We start from the raw sequence: 20,800 nt of genomic DNA, 5'->3' as shown, positions 1-20,800 counted from the left end.
CCTAACTCTTGGGGGTGAAGGGGAAATTCGATGAAATGGTAGTGAAGGAAGAAGTTTACCGAGTAAAGTTGAAAGAATTCTTAGGATATTTGGAAGATGACTTTCTAGTGCAAGTTGCTTTGGGTGACAGCTCGTCTTGAGCATAGCGCTGCGTTTGGTCGGGTCTGACGGGCCTGCGGAGGTCTTGGCCATCGTCAAGGAGGAACTTTTCCGGGAGGTGCCAGAGTGTCTAAAGCTTTAGGTAGGGTAAAGTCGGGATAAGTATTTGGTGTTTGGAAATGAGAGAAAATGATCGTGTGTGTGTGTGTGTGTGTGTGTGTGTGTGTGTGTACGTGTACACCTGAATTCTGAAGTTAACAAAGCCATCCAGCCATCTACAGAAAACAGTTTTGAAGACACCGTGGCTCATTCAGACAAGCCCCTGCGTAGACTCTAATTCATGCGCTGTAAGGTGTTGCCTGAAGCTTGGTTCATCCCACTGTGGAAACTTTAGACAGTACCTTTTGAGTCAGACACAAAAAAATGTCTTGAGTTTTGTTTTGATTTTCAAAAAGCTTTCCAGATTCACCAAGAGATGCAAAAAATGTTTCATTCTTAGGAGCCGAAGTTTACCGAAACCTACCAAATGTGTTTGAGAATTCTAAAAGTAGGGAGCTAAGGTGCCAACCTTAGCTTGTGGAAACCTTCAGGGGTGTCTACAGTCTGTTGTTTTTTCCCACGAAGATAAGTTACTATCCGTGTGGGGTGCCCAGGCCCTGTGCAGTGGCCAGCTGTGCTGAGGAAAGCGGGCTGCACAGGAAGTGACTTTTTGTTTTTATGATGAAAAAGTCAGATGTATCTTAGTAATGTGATTTTTAGAAAGTATTCGACTTGTTTTTTTATTTATTTATTTGAAGTTTTACAGTTTGGATCTTGGTATTAAGCATTTTTTCTTTAGGTCGTTTTTGCTGTTGGGACAAAATTAACACTGTAGATAGAAAAGTAAAAGGAAAATAAAAGCATTCCTGAGTAAGCATTTTACAGTTTTTGAGACTTGTTTGTGAAAACTCTGAAACTAGAACTTTATAAACTAGCCTTTAGTTCTCTGAGTCAGGCGGAGTGAGGGATTGTGGTGAGAAAGTACCTTTCTGGGTTTCCAAGTGTGTTCACACCAAAACAGGCCAACGTGCTGCGCTTCTTTTTTTTTCTTTCTTTTCTTGTGGTAGGTTCTCATGAAGATAACCTAAAGCACTTGTTGAAATTTAATGGTACTTACACAATTTAGACAATTTGAGGTTCTTTGATGCCAGGTGATTGAAACCATCTGCTGTGTTTACTGTGCACCAGGAGGCACCCATCATGCTTTGCAAGTCCTGGCCAAAGTCCGTATGCTAACTAATTCTGAGCATTTCTTGCTGATTTCAACAGCCAGGGAAGGATAATTCCTCTCATCCCTCTTTGCAGGCAAGCCCAGGGAATTGCCTGGGACTGGGGCTGGGATTTTGCTTGCTTTAACTTTTGGTTTTAGCAATTAGCCGTGTGTGTGTGTTTTGTATTTTTATCGCATTTAAAAAAAGATTTATGTATTTGAAAGCAAAAGTGGTAGAGATATTCCATCTGCTGGGTCACTTCCTGATTGCCTGTAACCTCCAGGGCCGGGCCGCGCCAGGAGCCAGCACACAGCTCGGCGCTCTCACCTGCTGTAGCAGGCATCCTTTGTCTCCCAGGTACGTTAGCAGGAAGCGGAGTTGAAAGTGGAAGAGCTGGGACTCCAGTTGCTCCAGATATGGACTGCTGGTATCCCAAGCAGACCTACTGTGCTGCGCTGTAGTGCCTGCCCTGTTATTTACTGTAAACTGAGCTCCTTCCCCTCATGCCCGATGGAGGAGGCTCTCCTGGCCCCGTCTTGCCCTTGTTGAGGGCAGGAATTGCTGTTGTGAGCTTAGGTGTTAGTGCTCCTTGGCACCCACTCTATTACCAACAGATGCCAAATGTTAGCCATAACATTCACTTAGGTAGTGACCACTTCAATTTTGTAGTTTTGTATTTTGTGTAATGTGGCTGCTCTTAAAAGCTAAGCTTTAAATTTAGACAGGTTATTATTTTTTTAAAGATTTATTTTTATTGCGAAGTCATATACTGAGGGGAGAGAGAGGAAGATCTTCCATCTGCTGATTTGCACCCCAGGTGGCTACAACGGTCAGAGCTATACCAGTCTGAAGCCAGGAGCCTCTCCCGGGTCTCTGGGCGCAGGGTCCCAAAGTTCTGGGCTATCCTTGTCTGCTTTCCCAGGCCACAGACCAGGTGCTGGATGAGAAGCAGGGCCGCTGGTATTAGAACTGGCGACCAAATGGGATCCTGGCACAGGCAAGGCGAGGACTTTAACCGCTGCACTAGCGCACCGGGCCCGGCCCTATATATTTTTAAGTTTTACAATTTTTAAAACTAGAAAGTTAACATTAAGAATTGCTGTGCGTGCTTGAAATTTTTTTTTAAAGATTTATTTTTATTATTTTTTATTGGAAAGGCGGATATACAGAGAGGAGAGACAGAGAGGAAGATCTTCCGTCCGATGATTCACTCCCCAAGTGAGCGCAACGGGTCGATACTATGCCGATCCGAAGCCAGGAGCCTCTTCTGGGTCTCCCACGCGGGTGCAGGGTCCCAAAGCCTTGGGCCATCCTCGACTGCTTTCCCAGGCCACAGGCAGGGAGCTGGAAGGGAAGCGGGGCTGCTGGGATTAGAACCGGCGCCCATATGGGATTCCGGGCGTGCAAGGCGAGGACTTAACCACTTGCGCCACTGCGCCGGGCCCCATGCTTGAAATTAAAAAAAAAAAAAAAAATGGAGTGGCAGGCTGTCTGCTGATTTCATTGTCCAAATGGCTGCAATATCTAGTGGCCACAGCAGTGAGGGCTGGGCTAGACTAGAGCCAGGAACTTGGAACTCCACTTGGGTCTCCCGCTCGGGTGACAGGGACACAAGCATCGTGTCACCTGCTTCTCCAGTCACCTTAGCAGGAAGCTAGGTCAGGAACAAAACAGATATGAGATGTTGGCATTGGAAACAGTGGCTGAACAGAATCGCCACAACTCCAGCCCCACTGACTTTTTAAAACTTAATGCTTTTGATTATTTCGTCTTTTAATGGAGATGCTCTTTATTGGAAAGGCAGAGTTAGAAAAGAGACAGATCTTGGATCTGGTGGTTCACTCCCCAAATGGCACAATGGCCAGAGCTGAGGTGGTCCAAAGCCAGGAGCTTCTTTCAGGTCTCTTACATGGGTTCAGGGACATAAGTAGTTGGGCCCTCCTCAGCTGCTCTCCCAGGCTCTGCCACAGTGCCATCCCTCAACGTAGAAGTTCTTAACTAGGGTCAGTAGATTGAGTTTAGAAACGCTGTGAATGCTACCATTGTGTGTCTGTTTCCCGGGAAAATAGGGCGAAGTTTTATTAGGCTTTCAAAGCCTTCAGTGAACCAGGAAGGTTAAAAATTACTGAATAGGAGCTATCTGTTTTCATTTAAGGCTGTTTTGTCTTTTTAACTTCCTGAAAATTGACTGTAGAAAATTCCAGACTTCAGAGTAGTAGTGAGTCAGATTTTGAGTTAGTTGAGATTTGAAGCTGATGTTTTTGTGGCCTGCTGGGAAGGTTTTCATCCTGTTACGTTTAGGATTCCAGTGTCTGTCCAGTGTCTCATCCAGTGCTTGTTGGGCATATTCTTTGTAAGAGATCCTTCCTTGTTCTAGATGCTCAAGGAAGATCTGTGTCATCTAGTCAGTTTGCTTATAGTTCTGTGGGTCATAATTGTAGTAGGCGACAAAACGAAATACTGTTACTGTCCTGGGTTTTTTTTTTTAATATTGACTCTGTCAACGTGGCTTACAGCTACCTCTCAGGAAGTATTAAGGACTAGTATGTTCTTAGTGAAAGTGGTGTCCTTCCTAAGGGAGTAAAAATTGGTTCTGAGGATGGAATGGAAAAAAAAAAAACCCCCACAAAAAAACAACACTGTTTTCGTTTTATTTGAAGGTAGAGAGACTTGCAGAGAGGGGAGAGATGAGGCATCTTTTCACTCCCTGGCTCACTCCCCAAATGTATGCAACATCTGGACTAGGCCAGGTGTAGCTGGTGGCCTGGAACTCCTCCTGGGCTTCCTCCTGGGCCTCCCGTGTGAGTGGCAGGGACCTGCTGCCTCCCAGGGTGCTCATTGCTAGCCAGCTGGGCTGGGAGCAGAGGAGCTGGACCGACACCAGGCCGGGATCTGATGCACTGAATGTTTGCCTCTTTGGTCTGTTGGTGATTTAAGAACAGATGCACACTTGGTGTGCAAGTCGGAGTCCAGTGTATCCTGGGAGAAAATCGTAAAATTGTCCCTAAGGAGTGATAATGAGAACAAGAATGAGAAACACCAAAGTGAGTCCATCAGTTTGCTTTTATTGAAGCTTAGAAATCTTTCCTCTGACAGGACTTCTTTTTCAATTAAAGCCAATTAAAAAAAAAGATTTATTAGAGAGGCAGAGATGCAGAGAGGAAGAATCAGAGCTCTCCCTTTTGCAGGTTCAGTCTGCAGATGGCCCCAACTGCCAAGCTAGACCAGGATGAAACAGTGAACCATGAGTTTCGTCTGAGTCTCTCAGGTGCGTGCGGTCCCAAGGACTTGGGTCGTCGTCCTCTGCCTTCCCAGGCCACAAGCAGGGAGCTGGATTGGAAGTGGAACATCCGGGACTTGAACCTGCGACAATATGGGGTGTTGGTGCTGCAGGTGGAGGATTAGTGTGCTGTACTGCAGTGCTGACCTCTGGCTTCATTTTCTATTTTCAATTTCTTGGTTTCTTTTTTTTTCCTTTTCCTTCCTTCCTTTTTTCTTTTCTTTCTTTTTTTTTTTTTTTTTAAGATTTATTTATTTGAAAGGCAAAGCACCAAGGATGGAGAGAAGAAATTTTCCATCTGGTGGTGGTGGCTCAGTCCCCGAATGGCCACAATGGGACTGGCTCAACTAGGCTGAAGTCAGTAGCCAAAGACTCCATCTGGGTCTTCCACAAGAGTCACAGGGCCCCAAGCACTTGGGCTGTTCTCTGCTGCATGCCCAGGCATATTAGCAGGGGTCTGGACTGGACGTCAGATATGGGTGTCAAGTACCTGTGTTGTAAGAAGGGGCTTAACTCCGTGTGCCAAGGTAGGGGCCCTAAAAATGGCAAATGTTAAAATAGTTTTTATGCCACATGACAAAATAGGCTCCAAAGCAGTATTTAAGAACTTAAATTCATCTTAGTCACTGAATTGAGCTAGTAATCTCATTCTTGTGTGTGTTATATAAAAGAAAACCAGAGGTTGTTTAGCTTATGTAGTGCACACCTCTGTGCCGTTTCCTTGGCCAGGTGCTAAGGATGCAAAGAACATTTTTTTTCACCTTGTAAGAAACAAGGAGTAGGACCTGGTGCAGTAGCTTAGTGGCTGAAATCCTCACCTTGCACGTGCTAGGATCCCATATGGGCGCCAGCTCATATCCCGACTGCTCCACTTCCCATCCAGCTCCCTGCTTGTGGCCTGGGAAAGCAGTAGAGGATGGCCCAAAGCTTTGGGACCCTGCATCCTGCCCTCCCCCTCGCCCCGCTTCCCCCAGTGGGAGAGCTTCAGATCAGTTCATTTCTGGCCTGTGCGGCCACTTGGGGAGTGAGCCGGCCTGGAAGGTCTTTGTCTCTCCTCCCAGTTCTTCCTGCCCTTGCGCGTTCCCTTGGCTCTCGGCCGAGTCAGTCCCCTTGGGCCGCTCAGTTGGATGTGGCACATGCTAGTCTCCTCTTTGACCATGTGCACCTGGGGAGCAGTTTATGGCAGTTTCCCTGAATACTTTGCATTTGGTGCCTATTCTCCATTTTTCAGGCCTCTTAGTTCAGGTCTTCACTTTTTGCCTTGATTTATTTGGCCTGGCCCAGTTCCGGTTGTTGCAGGCATTTAGGGGGTAAACACCCCACGACACCTCGAAGTAAATAATTTTTTTTTCTTTAAATCCTGCTTTAAAGATTTATTATTAATTTTATTGCAAAGTCAGATTTACAGAGAGGAGAGACAAAGAGAAAGGTCTTCCATCTGCTGATTGACTCCCAAGTGGCCGGAGCTGAGCCAATCTGGAACCAGGAACTTCTTCTGGGTCTCCCATGGGGGGTTGGGTGTTGGTGGTATGGTGGTGGTAGTGGTGGTTCAGGGCCCCAAGATTTTGGGTTGTCCTCAAATGCTTTCCCAGGCCACAGGCAAGGAACTAGAAGGAAGGTGGAGTAACCAGGATATGAATCAGCACCAATATGGGATCCTGGTGCATGCAAGAGCCACTAGGCTATCACGCCAGACCCAAAATTAACTTTTCAACTGGCAATCACGTTAAGTTGCCACCTGTAGTGATGGCATCACACATGGGCTCTGGCTGCTCCACTTTTTTGTTTATTTGAAAGAGTGAGAGAGATTTTCTGTCTGCTGATTCATTTCCCAAACGGCAGCAGTGGCGATGGCTGAGCCAGGCCAAAGCTAGGAGCTTCATCTGGGTCCGCCACATGGGTACAGGGGCTTCATACACTTGGGCCATCTTTGGCTGCTTTCCCAGGTGCACTAGCTGGGTAGGAAATGGAGCAGCCAGGACTTGAACCAACATGCACAGGAAATGTGAGCATAATGCACTGTACCACAATGCTCTCCCTGCTCCACTTCCAGCCCAGGCACTTGGGAAAGCAGTAGAAGATGGCCAAGGGCTTGGGCCTCAGGTCACCCGTGTGGGAGTCCGCGATGAAGCTCCTAGCTTGGTTCACAACCTGCAGTGTGGCTTTTTGGAGCTCAACCAACAGTTGAAAGAACTCTCCCTCCCTCCTCTAAATATGTATATTTTAAAATAGCTGAATTTAAAGCAGTCCTGCTGAGGCCAGTATATAATAAAGCATGCATGTCATTGTGATTGGATAGAAAACTTAGGTGTCTCTAATTCATGTGTTTATGGATTCTTTCAGATGGCCTCCACTGAAGATGTTAAGAGCACTGTGTCTAGGTTCCAGGTTCAAGTGTGACTGTTGATTGTGGAGTTTATATGTGGTCATGTTTCTTTTCTAAACTTCAAAATTTTCAAGTATGACAGTTGATAGTGTTTTACTGGTAATTGTGAGACCTGGGTGATTCATATATGTGAGAATGACTGCATCCTCAGTGCTGTTACGATGTGTTTATTAAATAAAACATTCCTGTTTCCTACAGAAGAATTAAGACTATGGGGATTATACTTAGATGAGCTTCAAAAAACTTCTCTAGTCAGAAGGCTTTAATCAGTGTGTTCCCACTTTGTGGTCTGCAGATTCAGATGTAGAGAGAAAAATTTAAAGCTGATTTCAGAGGACCAAAAGGAAGGCTGCTTAGATCAGCCAGTAACCAAGCAGGAGGCAGGGCAGAGTGAGATAGCCAGGGCTTTGGGGCTAATTAGAGCAGTTTCAGTGCACTCACTAAGGTCCTTATCTTGTGAGATTGAAATAATGGCTTGTTTCACGAGGTCTTTGCAGGAACAGATGGAATGTTGGTCACAGGCTTAGTTCAGTTTTTGGAGTATAGGTGTTTGTGTGCTTGTGTGTATTTAGGCTTTGAAAGGGTCGCTCCAAGTGTTAATAGAGGTTACCTTGAGAGTAGGTGAGCAAGAACTGACGTGATTTTCTGTCTTGTGCGTAACACATTAAAACACAAACACCTGCCAGAAGTCTCTAGGTGAGTGTGAGTGGGCTAAGAAGAGGCCACTGAGCAGCACCTCGAAGGACTGTGTGGCTGAAGGGTCACCCGTGGGAGGGCCTGGACTGAAGCTGCTGGAGGACAGCCTGGTGGGGAGGAGGGTCTGTCAGCTGAGTGGCACGTTGAGGCTTCTGTGGCACTCTGGTCACCTGTCTGGGTTGGAAAGTGAGAGGGAAGTTGTGGAGACTTTGTTTTTTGACTGTACTGTACTTTCAAGGAGTTCCCTGGGAATGGAAAGGAGACAGGGCAGGTTGATCTGTGTCCCTGTTTGAATGTTGGGTGAGCCTGTGGCATGTTGAGCAGCAGTGGAAAGTTCTTACTGCCTGCGCAGGACGCTTAAGGTACGGTAGAAGGCAGAAGTTCTGAGTATAGGTAGTTCACAAGACTGGAGACGGTACACGGATTAGCTTTGGGTGGAATGCCGGTTTTCATCAGGTTACCAGATGAAAGGGTTTGGATAGTTGTGAGCTTTGCGGTATGGTTCATTCTTCCTTTGAATTAATATGCTAAAAAAGAGTTGGATTGAGGGGTGTGAGAATGGAGCGGTCAGAGCTGAGCAGGGAGGGCATCAGATGGGTTAGCTACGTCAGAGGGGTGTTTAAGTTGGAGATGGTATTTCCAGCACTAAGATTTCAAGATTGTACTACCAGTTCAGAATCCCAGGCACAGTTAGGGAGAGAATGGGTGGGTGTGTTAATCTGGAGTTGGAGTTTTGCTAGGTGAATGCAGAGAAAGAAAAATGAAGATGTATTTAGGAAATCAATGAGGGTGTATTTGAAATGATGTGGTTTGTTTACGTTGGGAATGATAATAGTATTTAACCTTGGAAGCCAGCACCTTTTCAGTAGGCTAAGTGCTGCCTGTGGTGCTAGCATCCTATATGGTACTGGTTCATGTGCTGGCTGCTCCAGTTCTGACCCAGCTCCCTGTCGTATGTCCTGGGAAGGCAGCTAGGAGGGCCCAAGTCTTTGAATCCTTGCCACCTGTGTGGGAGACCCTGAGGAAGCTCCTGTCTCCTGATTTTGGATTGGCTCAGCTTTGGCTGTTGCAGTCGATTTTGGGGAAAAGAACCAGCAGAACTCTCTTTCCTTCCTTCCACAATGCTGCCTTGAAAATACCAATAATTAAAAATAAACCAATAAAAATAAAACTTTAAGAATTGTGTTTAGCCTCTGGGGATTGTTGGGAAGGTTTCCATGAGCTGCTATGGCTTGACAATTTGGGGTGCACTTAGTGCTTGGCACAGAGTGTATGCTTAGTAACGTGTGTTGGCTGGAGGTACAGGGAGGAGTGGGAAAGCCTCGGGGCAGAGGGGCAGAAGACTTGCACTTGGCCTCCCCACAGCTTGAGGAAGGTTTGCACATGGAATAGATTTCTTAGTTGAATTGATTTCTCGTAGTGCTGAAGTCCAGGTCCCAGGAAATGGTGATGAAGAGCCCAGGCTTTGGCTCAGAACAGCCTGGGTGAGGAGAGGCCTGAAATACATGGATTGCATGCGGCTTTTTTAGGTTTTTGTTTTAGTATTTACCTGAGTCTGATGAGTTGCAGACCCATGTGGGCCTCCGGTTAGGGAGAGGGTTGGGTACGGAGGACCGTGAGACCGTCATCCCTCTTGTGTGTGGCATAGGGTGGGGCCGCGTGCTGCTCCTGTCAGACTGCGTCAACACACAAGGATCAAGATGGTTGTTGCATGTCACCTGGGAGATCCTGGTGTGAGGAAGAATGTTCAGAGGGGAATGACACATTACTTTAAAAGTAGTTTTTTTTTTTTTTAAGTTTATTTTATTTAGGCTGGTTCACTCCCCAAATGGCTGCAATAGCTAGAGTTGGGCCTATCTGAAGATGGAAGCCAGGAGCTGCTTCTGTCTCTCCCTGGTGGGTGCAAGGGCCTAAGTACTTGGGCCGCCCTCCACTGATTTCTCAGTCTGTGAGCCGGGAGAAGTGGGGCAGCTGGGACTTGAGCTCGTGCCCATTTGGGATGCCAGTTCTGCAGAGGCTTAGCCTACTGTGTGTACAACTGGCTCCCTAAAAGTAACTTGGGGACAACAGTAACTTAGCTGCTACTAGTAACGTGTGTATTTATGTGTTTTGCTGGTTGGTTATATGTTTTAGGCCTTTTGGCTGCTGTAACAATGCCATAGACTGAGAAACTTATAAAGAACATCAATTTGTTTCCCAATGTTCTGGATACTTGGAAATTCGAGGTAAAGGCACGAGTATGTCTGCTGCCTCAGTGTCTGATGGTTGTCGTGTGTCCTCAAAGGACAGAGGTGCCAAGGTGCTGTGGGGTGTCTTTCAGGATGTGCCTGCTGCTTATGAGGGTGCTGCATCCATGATTGCTCTCCTATCCACGCCGCTTTCCATACCATCTCCTTAGGGGGGGTTAGGATCTCAGCATGAGAATTTTGTGGCATCAGAACATTCAATCTGTAGTGTTACCCTTTTGCTAATTAACAAATCCATAAGAAGTGGAGGGCTTTCTTTTGTCATTTGAAATATTTAGAAGGAGCTGTTAGCTTAGTTTTGTTTCCTTGTAGCAGCTCCAGCAAGACACAATGTTTGGGCTGTGGTGTTCACTCACTGGCATGGTTCTGTCCAGTGCCCAGTAGTGGGTGCCAAGTTTGGCATCCTTCGTGGTATGTTTGGGCATATCTCCCCGCCCTCACAAGGCACATGCCTGCTCAGGAGCCCTTGGGCACAGTCCCTTCTCCTGCTCAGGCCTGCTCTTCTGCCATCACTGTCTTTTTTTGTGGTAACCAAGTTGGGTTCCACTTTTTAGCAAGAGTGCTTGTTAGATAGTGGTGTGTGTTGGCACGATCATTGCATTAGGAGTCATTCAGTGTTTGGTTTCAGGAATTGCAAGATCAGCAGGCTCATTGGTGACACTTTTATCCGTTCATTGGAAATTTGCCCTACTTTGCATGGAGTGCGGTGATGCAGGAAATAAGCCAGGGGAGTTTTAACAGTGTCTGAAAACATGTTTCAGATCCTTTTAAAGCAAAGGTCTCACAATGTTGTTTCTGCTTGTTACGAGTTACAGTAGTTATTAGATATGCCGCTAGACCTTGTTTATAATGTGCGGTTGAACACATCTGTCATAAATTTCTGATATTTCGACATCTTGGTTTCTTTTACAATCTTACACCTTTTATTCTATGTACTTAAAAAGGCAGAGTAAACAAAAAACATTGTGGTACGGTGGGTTAAATAAGCCTCTGCCTGCTGTGCTAGCTAGCATCCCTTATGTGCATTGGTTTGAGTCCTGGCTATTCAACTTCATATCCAGCTCCCTACTAATGTGACAGGAGAGGCAGCAGCTGGTGGCCTAAGTGCATGGGCACCTGCACCAACTTGGGAGAACTGGATGAAGTTCAGGCTTCTGGCTCAAGCGACTTGGTTCTTGCTGCCTCCTTAGGAGACTGGATTGAGTTCCCAGCGTCCACCTTTGGGCTCTGGCCAAAGCCCAAGGCTTTTGGTGACAGCCTGATAAGAATTTTAAGAGTATTACATTTTTTAAAAAATGAGTGTATTTTAGGAACTAATTCGAGATATATGTGTAACACGTAAATATCTTAGATTTTTTGGCTTGTGGTTCTTGATGTGGAAATCTAAAAAATGGTCTGTAGGAGCACACACATGCATTGTGGCACAGCTGTTTAAACTACTGGTATTCTATATGAGTGTGTGTTCAAGTCTAAGATACCCCCCTTCTGATCAGATCCCTGCTAGCTTGGCTGGGAAAGCAGGGGGAGATGGCCCAAGTTCTGTGTCCCCTGCCACCTGTGTGGGAGACCTGGATGGAATTCTGGCTGCTGGCCTTCTTGGTACAGCCCTGGTTGTTGTGCAAGTGAATCAGTGAATGAAAATATTTCTCTCTCCATCCCCCAATCTGTGTAACTCTTTTAGGTAAATATATATATATTTTAACTCAAAGTTTTTCTTTATATATATATATATATTTTTTTTTTTTTTGGAATTTTTGTAAGGACTGGGATTTCCCCCCAAATTCCCACCCCCGACAGATTTTCCCCATTTTACTACAGTGGTATAATCCTTCATAAGGAGTTATAATTCCATCAATCTTTTATTTAAGTGTGTATCCCAACATTGCTGGTAAAAAAAGAAAAAAAAAGTTAGTTGTTGAATTGCTGGGAGGTTTTATCCCCATTTTTAAATTGTGAAGACACTCATTCCTATTTTATTTTCTAATGCTTAATATTGTTTTACAGTATGATGATTAGTGATCATTTAGAGTTTATTTTGGTGTATAATAAGGTGTGGATTAAATTTTTTTTCCTAGCAGTTGTCCTGTTGTCCCACTTTCATTTTTTTTTTTTTTAATTACTACAGTAGTTGCACATGTGTATGGGCTGTAGTGTGACATTTCAATGTACATATAAAAATGTGTAAGGATTGTGTCAGGGTAATTTGTAATTGTTTCAGCTCAGGCATATCTGCCAGTTCTTTGTGTTAGGAACATCCAGAACAGATCATGAAATGTTCAGTTGAGGTCAGCCATAGTCATCCACATGCTGTCAAGTATCACGTGACCGCTCGTAGGTCAGTGTGTCTGTTAGTGTTTTCTCCTTTCTCCTCACCTCTGTCCTCCACATTGTTCCGTGCTCTGCTGGCCACTGCTCTGCTCTCTGCTTCTTCGAGAGCAACCCATTAACTTTCACATGTAAATGAGAATATACAGTATTTTTATGTGCCTGACTTATGTCACTTAACCATACTTTCCAGTTGTAGCTTATGTTACTGCAAGTGACAGAATTTTATTTATAGCGGAATGTCCCACTCTATGCATGTCATAGTCTCTGTCCATTTGTGTGTTTCTGGACACAGGTTGATTCTATCTCTTGGCTGTGGTGAGCAGTTTTGCAGTAAACATGGGAGTGCACGTTTCTTTGACACGCTGAATTAGCAGTGTGGTATTGCCGCGTGCATCGTATGGCAGTTGTATTTTTAGGAGGAGATCCTCTCCTCTCTTCTCCTCTCTCTCAATCCTTGCGCTCCCCTTCCCTCCTTCTGGCATTAAGCAGGGAGCTGGATTGGAAGTGGAGCAGCTGGCTCTCCACCTGGCACCTAGAAAGGATGCTGGCATTGGATTGCAGGCAGATGTCTAACTTGGGTCATACTACTAGCCCACAATGTGTTTTTGATTAGTATTTTTTGGATGATTAGTGACAGACTCTTTTACATATATTTGTTAGGCCATTATCTCTCTTCTGGGAAATATTGTGTCCATCTGTAAAATTTTTCATCAGATTATGGTTTTTTTTTTTAAACAAAAGATTTACTTATTTTCATCTGAGGGATTTTTTTTTTGGAGATTTCTTTCATGTACTGATTCATTCCCCAAATGGCCACAGCAGCCAGCACTGAGCTGATTCAAAGTAAGGAGCCAAAAAGCTCCTTGATCCCCTGTGTGAGTGCAAGGCCCCTTGGACTTGGGCCATCCGCCATTGCTTTCTTGAGCCCTAAGTAGAGAGAGTTGAATTAGAAATGGAGCAGCCAGGACAAGAACCTGCATCCATAAGGGCTGTCAGTACCAAAGGATAGAGGATTAGCCTGTTGTGCCCCTGTGCCAACCACCCAGATTATGGTTTTGATAAACTGTCATGTTAAAAAATTCTGGATATTTGTCTATGTTATATGAGTAGCTGACAAATATTTTCTCCCATTTTGGAGGTTTTCTCTTTATTCTGTTAGTCCTTTGTTGTAAAAGCTTTTGTTTTGGGTCATACTAAAAAAAAATTCTGCCCAGACTGATGTCCTGAAACATCTCCCCTGTTTTCTTAGTTTAAGTTTCATTGGTAAGTCTTTCCATTTTTTATGTATGCAGTACAAGAGATCTAATTTCTTTTTTTGTGCATATGGGCTTTTATATTCCAGGCACCATTTGTTTGTTTATTTGAAAGGCAGAGTTAGTGGGAGAGACATTTGAGGGATCTTGTTCTGCTAATTCAGTCCCTAAATGGCTGCAGTGGCTGGGCCTGGGTTGGCCAGGAACATGGAGCTCCACCTGGGTCTCCCATGTGGGTAGGGCTCAAGCACGTGGGTCATCTTCCCCTGCTATCCCAGGCGCAATAACCTGGAGCTGGTCGAAGGTGGAGTAACCAGGACTTGAACTGGCACCTAAAGGGGTTGGTGTTACAGGTGACAGTTAACCCCCAGATCCACAAATCCCCACTGCACCATTTATTGACTAAACTGTCTTTTATCCAGTGTTGTGTTCTTTTATCTTTGTTGGAATTCATTTGGTTAAGAATATGTGAATTCGTTTTAGGGTTCTCTGATTCCATTGGTTTGTATGTTTATATACCTGTGACATGAAGACATTTAGAATCTATTTTAGTATTTTGTGGGACAGCATGCATTTCTGTCCATACTTCTTTCCACTTCCCCATTTTTCCTGGCTATATCCCTTTTCTGTTTTGCTTGAGGAATTTTATTTTTAACTTGGATAACTCTGGGGTAATAATGTTTTTATTGGAATCCTATTACATTTATAAGGTAGGGGAAACCATAATTTTTGTTTGCCCAAGAGTGAGATTTTTCCCATTGTTCATGACTGTCTGATTGTTCTAAAGTTTTCTTATAGAATTTTGTCTATTTGTTTTATTGCTGTAGCAAATGAAATCCTGCATTCTCAATTTATATATTTGTATATGATCGCTGCTGATGTCAGTTAATTTTGCAATCTTGCTATTTTATTTAATTTCCTCATTGTTTATAATATTTTTCTGGGTAACCAGTTTCATTACCTGCACGTGTAGACGGTTTTGCTTATTTTCTAGTTCACATGTTTTGCTTTGCTTCCTCTTGCCTGATGTTTTGACTCTTTACCTGTAGACACCTTCATTCTGTTGTAGTTATTTCTGCCAAAAACTTTTCCACTCCACAATTTTTTTTTGAAAATTTGAAGAATTTGTTAGAGTTTACAAAAAAAAAAAAGTATTAAGTATCTTTTTTTTTGGTAGCAGCTTTGAGATAAATCCACGTTTGATTCAGTGTACCCTTCCAAAGTGTATAACTCAAGAATTTTATTGAAATATAAAGATTTATTTACTTGAAAGTCAAGAGTCCGAGGAATGACATCTTTCATTTTCTGTTTCACTCCTGAAATGGTTACAACAGCCAGGGCTGGGCCAGGCAAAGCCAGGAGCTTCCTCTGGTCTCCCATGCAGGTGCAGGGGCCATCCCCTGTGGCTTTCCCAGGCGCAGGAAGCACTCCAACCAGTATGTGGGCGTGGGATGCCAGTGCTGCAGGTGGTGGTTTAACAAGCTGTGCTGTAGCACTGCTCCTCTGTAGTTCCAGAATATACTACATATACATGCAGTTACAGCACCTCTCCTCACCTCCAGAAGCCTCATAGCCTCTAGCTGTTACTTCTCTTGTCTCTGTTCTTCAAACCCTGGACATCCTCTGTGTTAAGTGTTCTGAGCTGTAACAGGCGCTAACAGCGGTGAGCAGTAAGCCTCCATTGTCTCCTCGTTTCTGTGATTAGGTTTCTGAGTGGTGCTTGGATACCTGTGCACAGTGTGCATGAGGTTACACTGGAGCTGTTGGTCAGAGGTGCCGTCTCCTCTGAAGGCTCAGGTGCGTGAGTGTTGGGTTTCCTGCAGGGACTCAGGGCCGCTGAACTACATGTGGTAGAGCTGGCTAGTCCGTGCCGTGCCCTGTTTGTCGTGTCTGTCTGCAATCATTCTAGGCCACACACAGGGGCGGGAGTTAAGGAGCGTGTGAATACCAGTGGGCCATCCCAGCAAGCTTCTGGGAAGGCGCTTAGTGAGCAGCTCATTGGCTCTTGACTGCTGAGGAGAACCCCTTCAGTGCTTCTGCTGGGCATCCGAGAAGCAGGAGCCATTTCTCTCTTCCATGTTGAACCACTTGAGAGAAAATAGGAACTTAGACCAGTGGAGATCAAAGTAAATATCAGTCTTACCACTGAGAAAAAGCTGGGTTGGGGTTATTGCTAAGATGTGCAGTGAAGGGTGGATTTTCCAAGGTCTGTGCCCCTAATGCAGAGCATGCCCCCTGGTTCGTTGCCTCCCTTGTTGCTGTACCTGCTTTTTATGGCCTCCTTGCTTCTGGGTGTCCTGTTGTTTCCTGGTAAACCCCATGAGGTTAGCCCTAGCTGCTGGTTGCTTGTCTTGGGTCTCTGATGTGGGGGACTCAGAATAGCAGCGGACGAAGTAGGGCTCTTTGAGCTTAGCTGGCACTCCATTGGGAAGGTCTGTCTGCATCTGCTAACTAGTAGTTACTAAATACGAAAATGGATCATTATTAAATGGCAAGTCGAGTAATTGTGAGTTCCTAGCAAATCCCTCTCTGTTCTTTCACATTTGTTGGAGGCGTGGTGAGCTGCACCCAGCATTACCTTCACGTGGTATCTGTTGGAGGTTTCCTCGATCCCATTGCCCTCTGTGAAACTAATGATCGGTGAACCATGGTCCCTGGACTGTGAAACTGATGAACCCCTGGGCTCTGGTACCTGGCCCAGCTTCACCTGAGACAGCAGCCCTTGACCTTGATAGGATTTATATCATTGAAGCGGATTTCGGATCCCAGTCTTGAACTTTTAGAGAGCTCAGGATAGTTCTGTGGTCCTCTGCCGTCCCTGTGCTTGTGTCTACTGTGAGGGCCCCTGGATCTGTGGGCTGTGGGACTTCCTGTGCGGTGGCTGCTGTCGTCAGCCAGTTGATGATCCTCTGGCATTCTCACTTTGAACACTACTACTCTGACTTCCAGATACAAGAGGTGTGTACCATACCCGAGTAGTTGATTGCTTCTTTATCCCTCTACAGTGTGGCTGCACATGCATCTGCTCATGCCAAATAAGCTGCTTACTATCGCCAGTTTTTTACTGTCTTCTCCGCATGTTTTAATTATGTTTATGTGGCTGGCTTGTCTACTTGATTGTGCATTTGCTGGGACATAGACACACTTATACCTTGACTATATCCATCCTACCCACGCTGCAAGCGCTTGTAATTTGTTTGAGTAGTGGTTTCTCCACAGTCCTTTATGCGCTGTGGTTGTTTCTGACCTGTCCTTGTAAATTGTCCTCATTGGTGGCGTGCCTATATCTGGATATGCAGTCACCACGTGTTCTCCAGTAACTGACAGTTGGACTCCTCTTTTCCTTTACTGCTCTGCAGTTGTGACATGTACACCATAGGGCTCTTCTCCCCTCCAGGTGTTTAGTTTAGATCAATAACTGTGAGATATATATCTCTTTTAAGGTGCCGTCTGGTGAGAAATGTGCTCCAGTTTTAGGCATTGGAATGAAAGAAATGAGATTACTTCAGAAATTTTGCTAAACTTAATTTTTATTGGAAAGTCAGATATACAGAGAGGAAGAGAGAGAGGTCACAATGGCCAGAGATGAACTGATCTGAAGCCAGGAACGAGGAGATTCTTCCAGGTCTTCCATACGGGTACAAGGTCCCAAGGCTTTGGGCCATCCTCAACTGCTTTCTAAGGCCACAAGCAGGGAGCTGGATGGGAAGCGGGGCTGCTGGGGCCTGAACCAGTGCCCATATGAGATCCTAGTGCATGTGAGGCAAGAACTTTAGGCACAAGGCTACTGCGTTCAGGAGAGGTGCTGTAACTGCCTGTACATGTAGTATTTAAAACTTTTAAAGGGTTCTTTCAAACCCGTGTTTGTGTTCATCTACTTCACGTTTTAATTGGCATTTTTAGACTGCTATTTTTTGTTTATCCCCTTGAGCTTCTCAAGTTATTTTCTCAGGAGTGGAAAAAAAAGGTTTCCTCTTGAGCAGAATGTCTCAATTTTTTATCTGGCAGTCTTTCTGGATATATATATATTTCAAAATTGTTTTCTAAAGATTTATTTATTTGAAAGGGCTAGTTCCACAGAGAAGAAGAGACAGACAGAGTGAGAGAGTGGGAGCTTTCTTCCATTGCCTTCCCAGGAACGTAGGCAGAACTGGATCAGAAGGAGAGCAACCGTGATTCGAACCAGCCCCTGTAATTTGATGCTGGTGTTGCTGGTGGGAGCTGACCTGCTATGCCACAGTGCTAACACCAGCTATCTTAAACTGGTAGCTGGCAATCTTGTTGGCAAGGTTTATGGGTTTGTAATGAGGATACTTGTAATGGTACTTGCTTGCAGAGTGCCCTGACCTCATCTGCTGATGAGTGTTCGATCAGTATCTTCAGGTCGCTAGATGTCCACCCACCTTTCTGTGACTGGGTGTTCTCCCTTGGATATTGCCCTTGCATTCTTTCTTTGGAGACCTGTTGGATCCTTTCAATATTTGCTACTCAAAATTAAAGATGTTTAGCCAGTTTTGTTCATGGACCCACACATGTATTCTAGTGAATTCCAAAGTTAACCTTGTGCTTTTATCCTAAATATTAATGAAACATTGATGTTCTAATTGTCCGTGGAACTCACATGGCTATTTGTTTTGCTAAGCTTCTTGTCCACATAATAATAATAATAGTAGTAGTAGTTGTTGTTGTTTTGCTCTGAAGTAAGCTGTGTGTTCATGAATGTTTGAAAGGGCCTGATAGACACATTGCTTAGTAGAGTATGAGCTATGCTTCCAAACCTCCAGCCCCCCAGCTATGGTTAGTCAGCGTGTGGGGATGTGTGCTGAAAAGCCTGCTGCCAGTCCTGGAGTAATAATGTACACCTACTGTATTTTTTCCAGTATTTAATTTTGGAAAGATAAGCAAAAGCATTAAAAATGACTTTTACTAAAGATACTTCTGATTTTGACGATGAATTCAAGATAAACTAGCTATTCTCTCTCTTTGTTTAACAGGGCTACACATCCTTTTGGAATGACTGTATATCATCTGGATTACGTGGCTGTATGTTAATTGAATTAGCCTTGAGAGGAAGGTTGCAACTAGAGGCTTGTGGAATGAGACGTAAAAGTCTATTAACAAGAAAGGTAAGAGGAATGCTGAGTGACACACACCCTGAAGACTTTGTACTGCTTAAAGTGAAGAACATTTCTGCTCTAAATATGGAGGTTGCTTTTAAAGTTGTCTATTGCAATACATTTTCATGTGTTTTTTGCATTCTTGGTTTCCTGGTTCTTTGTACAATGAACTGTGTAATTGTTAACAATAATAGTCACTGCCTCTACACATTCAAAAACATTCCCAACTTTTTCTTTAAACATTCCTAACTTTTCTAAAAACTCATTTTTGAAGCCTGACATAATGTCAAAGAAACAACTTGGAAACAATATGCTGCAAATTTACCATTCATAGGTTACTGATTTTTTAAAGTTTTACTTAAAGCAGTAGATTCGATGCTCCTTCTGGGTTTCCCACGTGGGTGGCCGGGTCCCAGGTGCTTGGATCGTCCTTTGCTGCTCTCCCAGGCATGTTATCAGGGAGTGGAGTCAGAAGTGGAGCAGCTAGGATACAGTTCAGCAAAGCAGTATTGGACGCTGGCATTACAAGTGGTGACTTGATCTCCTGTGCCACTCGTGATATTGGTCCTGGATGCAGAGCTTTTCCGTAGACTGTGAATATTTTTGGATCTGTCTTGTCCCTGTTAAAGGCCTGTGTTGGCATTTCTCTGATAAGGTATTATTGGCCAGTGTTTCAGAATTTTTAATTACAACCTCACATATTCAAGATTTTCTCTTTTGATCTGTCTTTGTGTTTCCGAAGTACATTGTGTTTCAGAGTTATTTTTTCCCTAATGAATCCAAAGGTTTTAGATCAAAACTGATATATATCAGTTTTTTTTTTTTGTTTTGTTTTGTTTTTTATTGGAAAGGCAGACTTACAGAGAGGAGGGACAGAAAGGTCTTTTGCTGGTTCACTGCACAAATGGCTGCCACAGCCAGAGCTGGGCCTGTTCAAAGCCAGAGCCAGGAGCCTCTTCCTGGTCTCTCCTGTGGGTGCAGAGGTCTAAGGCCCATGGCCATCCTCTGCTGTTATCCAGGCTGTTAGCAGGGAAGTGGATACGAAGCGACGTATTCATGCCACAATCCAGCCTCTCTCCTTACTCTTACTGTGAAGGTGATGGCTTATTGTTATAAAACTGTTAAGGTATTTTCCACAGTTACATCCCGTGACATTTTCTGTCTTGGCAAGGTTTCTTATTTTCTCTGGAGTCAGTAAATCATGATCTTTTCCCTCTCACCTCTATTAATGTTGTATGTCTCTTTTGTTAAATACTCCATTAAAGTTACTCTTACTATCTGAGCATTTACAAGTGTTGACTGTCTCACACTCGGTGCCAGTGGGAGTCAACTCTGCACAGCTTCATCGCACAACTTCCTATCACATTTTTATTGACTTCAGCCCTGTTTCTTGGCTTTCACATTGTTTCCACCTTTTTTGCGGGGGAGGGGAGAACAGACTGTTCTTTGACATTCTACATGTCTGGAAACCCCTTTCTTGTCTGTCACTTTTCTTTGAGAGTTTGTTGAGAATAGAGTGTTGGTGTTACTTTCCTGCAGAAGTTTGAAGACCTTTCTTTGTCACCTGACACATAGAGTTGCTGTTTGCCTCCTGAATTTTCTTCCTTGTCTGGTGTTTATTTTTCTTCTCTAGAAATATTTGGGATCTTCTGTTACCCCTGGTGTTTTGAAATCAAATTATGTGCCTGATGTGGGGGATTTTTAAAATTCACTATGCATGGATTCTTTGGCTTTGGAATATTTTTCCCAGTCCTGCTGATTTCTGGCTTCTATTTTTGTAGAAATTTTAAATGAGATGTGGACTTGCTGGCGACTTTTACCTTCTAACTCTCCTGTTGGGTTTTTATTGTGGCACTCATGTTTTTTGAATACCATAAGCTCTTTCCTGTTTTTATTAAAGTTACTTAAAGGTATAATGCTGGGGTGAGTGTGGTAGTGTAATAGGCTAGCCTTGTACCTGCTGGAGCCAGCATCCCATTTGGACACTGGTTTGTGTCTTGGCTACTTCACTTCCTGATCTAGCTCAGTACCAATGGCCTGGAAAAAACGGTGGAGGATGGTCCAAGTCATTGGGCCTCTGCACCTACTGTGGGAGACCCATATGGGTGCCGGTTCTCATCCCGGCAGCTCCACTTCCCATCCAGC

General features: G+C 44.4%; 1 protein-coding gene across 1 annotated transcript in view; it reads left to right on the top strand.

The window, feature by feature from the left end:
* Positions 1-20,800, top strand: part of GOLPH3 (golgi phosphoprotein 3) — a 32,324-nt gene that overhangs the window by 944 nt on the left and 10,580 nt on the right. The window contains exon 2 of the mRNA XM_040977431.1: positions 18,533-18,664. Coding sequence (XP_040833365.1) covers positions 18,533-18,664 — 132 coding nt within the window. The remainder of the gene's footprint in view (positions 1-18,532; positions 18,665-20,800) is intronic.

This window comes from Ochotona curzoniae, unplaced genomic scaffold (genome assembly GCF_017591425.1).
Source record: "Ochotona curzoniae isolate NIBS_2020 unplaced genomic scaffold, NIBS_Ocur_1.0 contig_2754, whole genome shotgun sequence".
Taxonomy (NCBI): Eukaryota; Metazoa; Chordata; class Mammalia; order Lagomorpha; family Ochotonidae; genus Ochotona; species Ochotona curzoniae.
The sequence above is the reverse complement of the archived record's forward strand: the minus strand, read 5'-3'. Positions and strand labels throughout refer to the sequence as shown.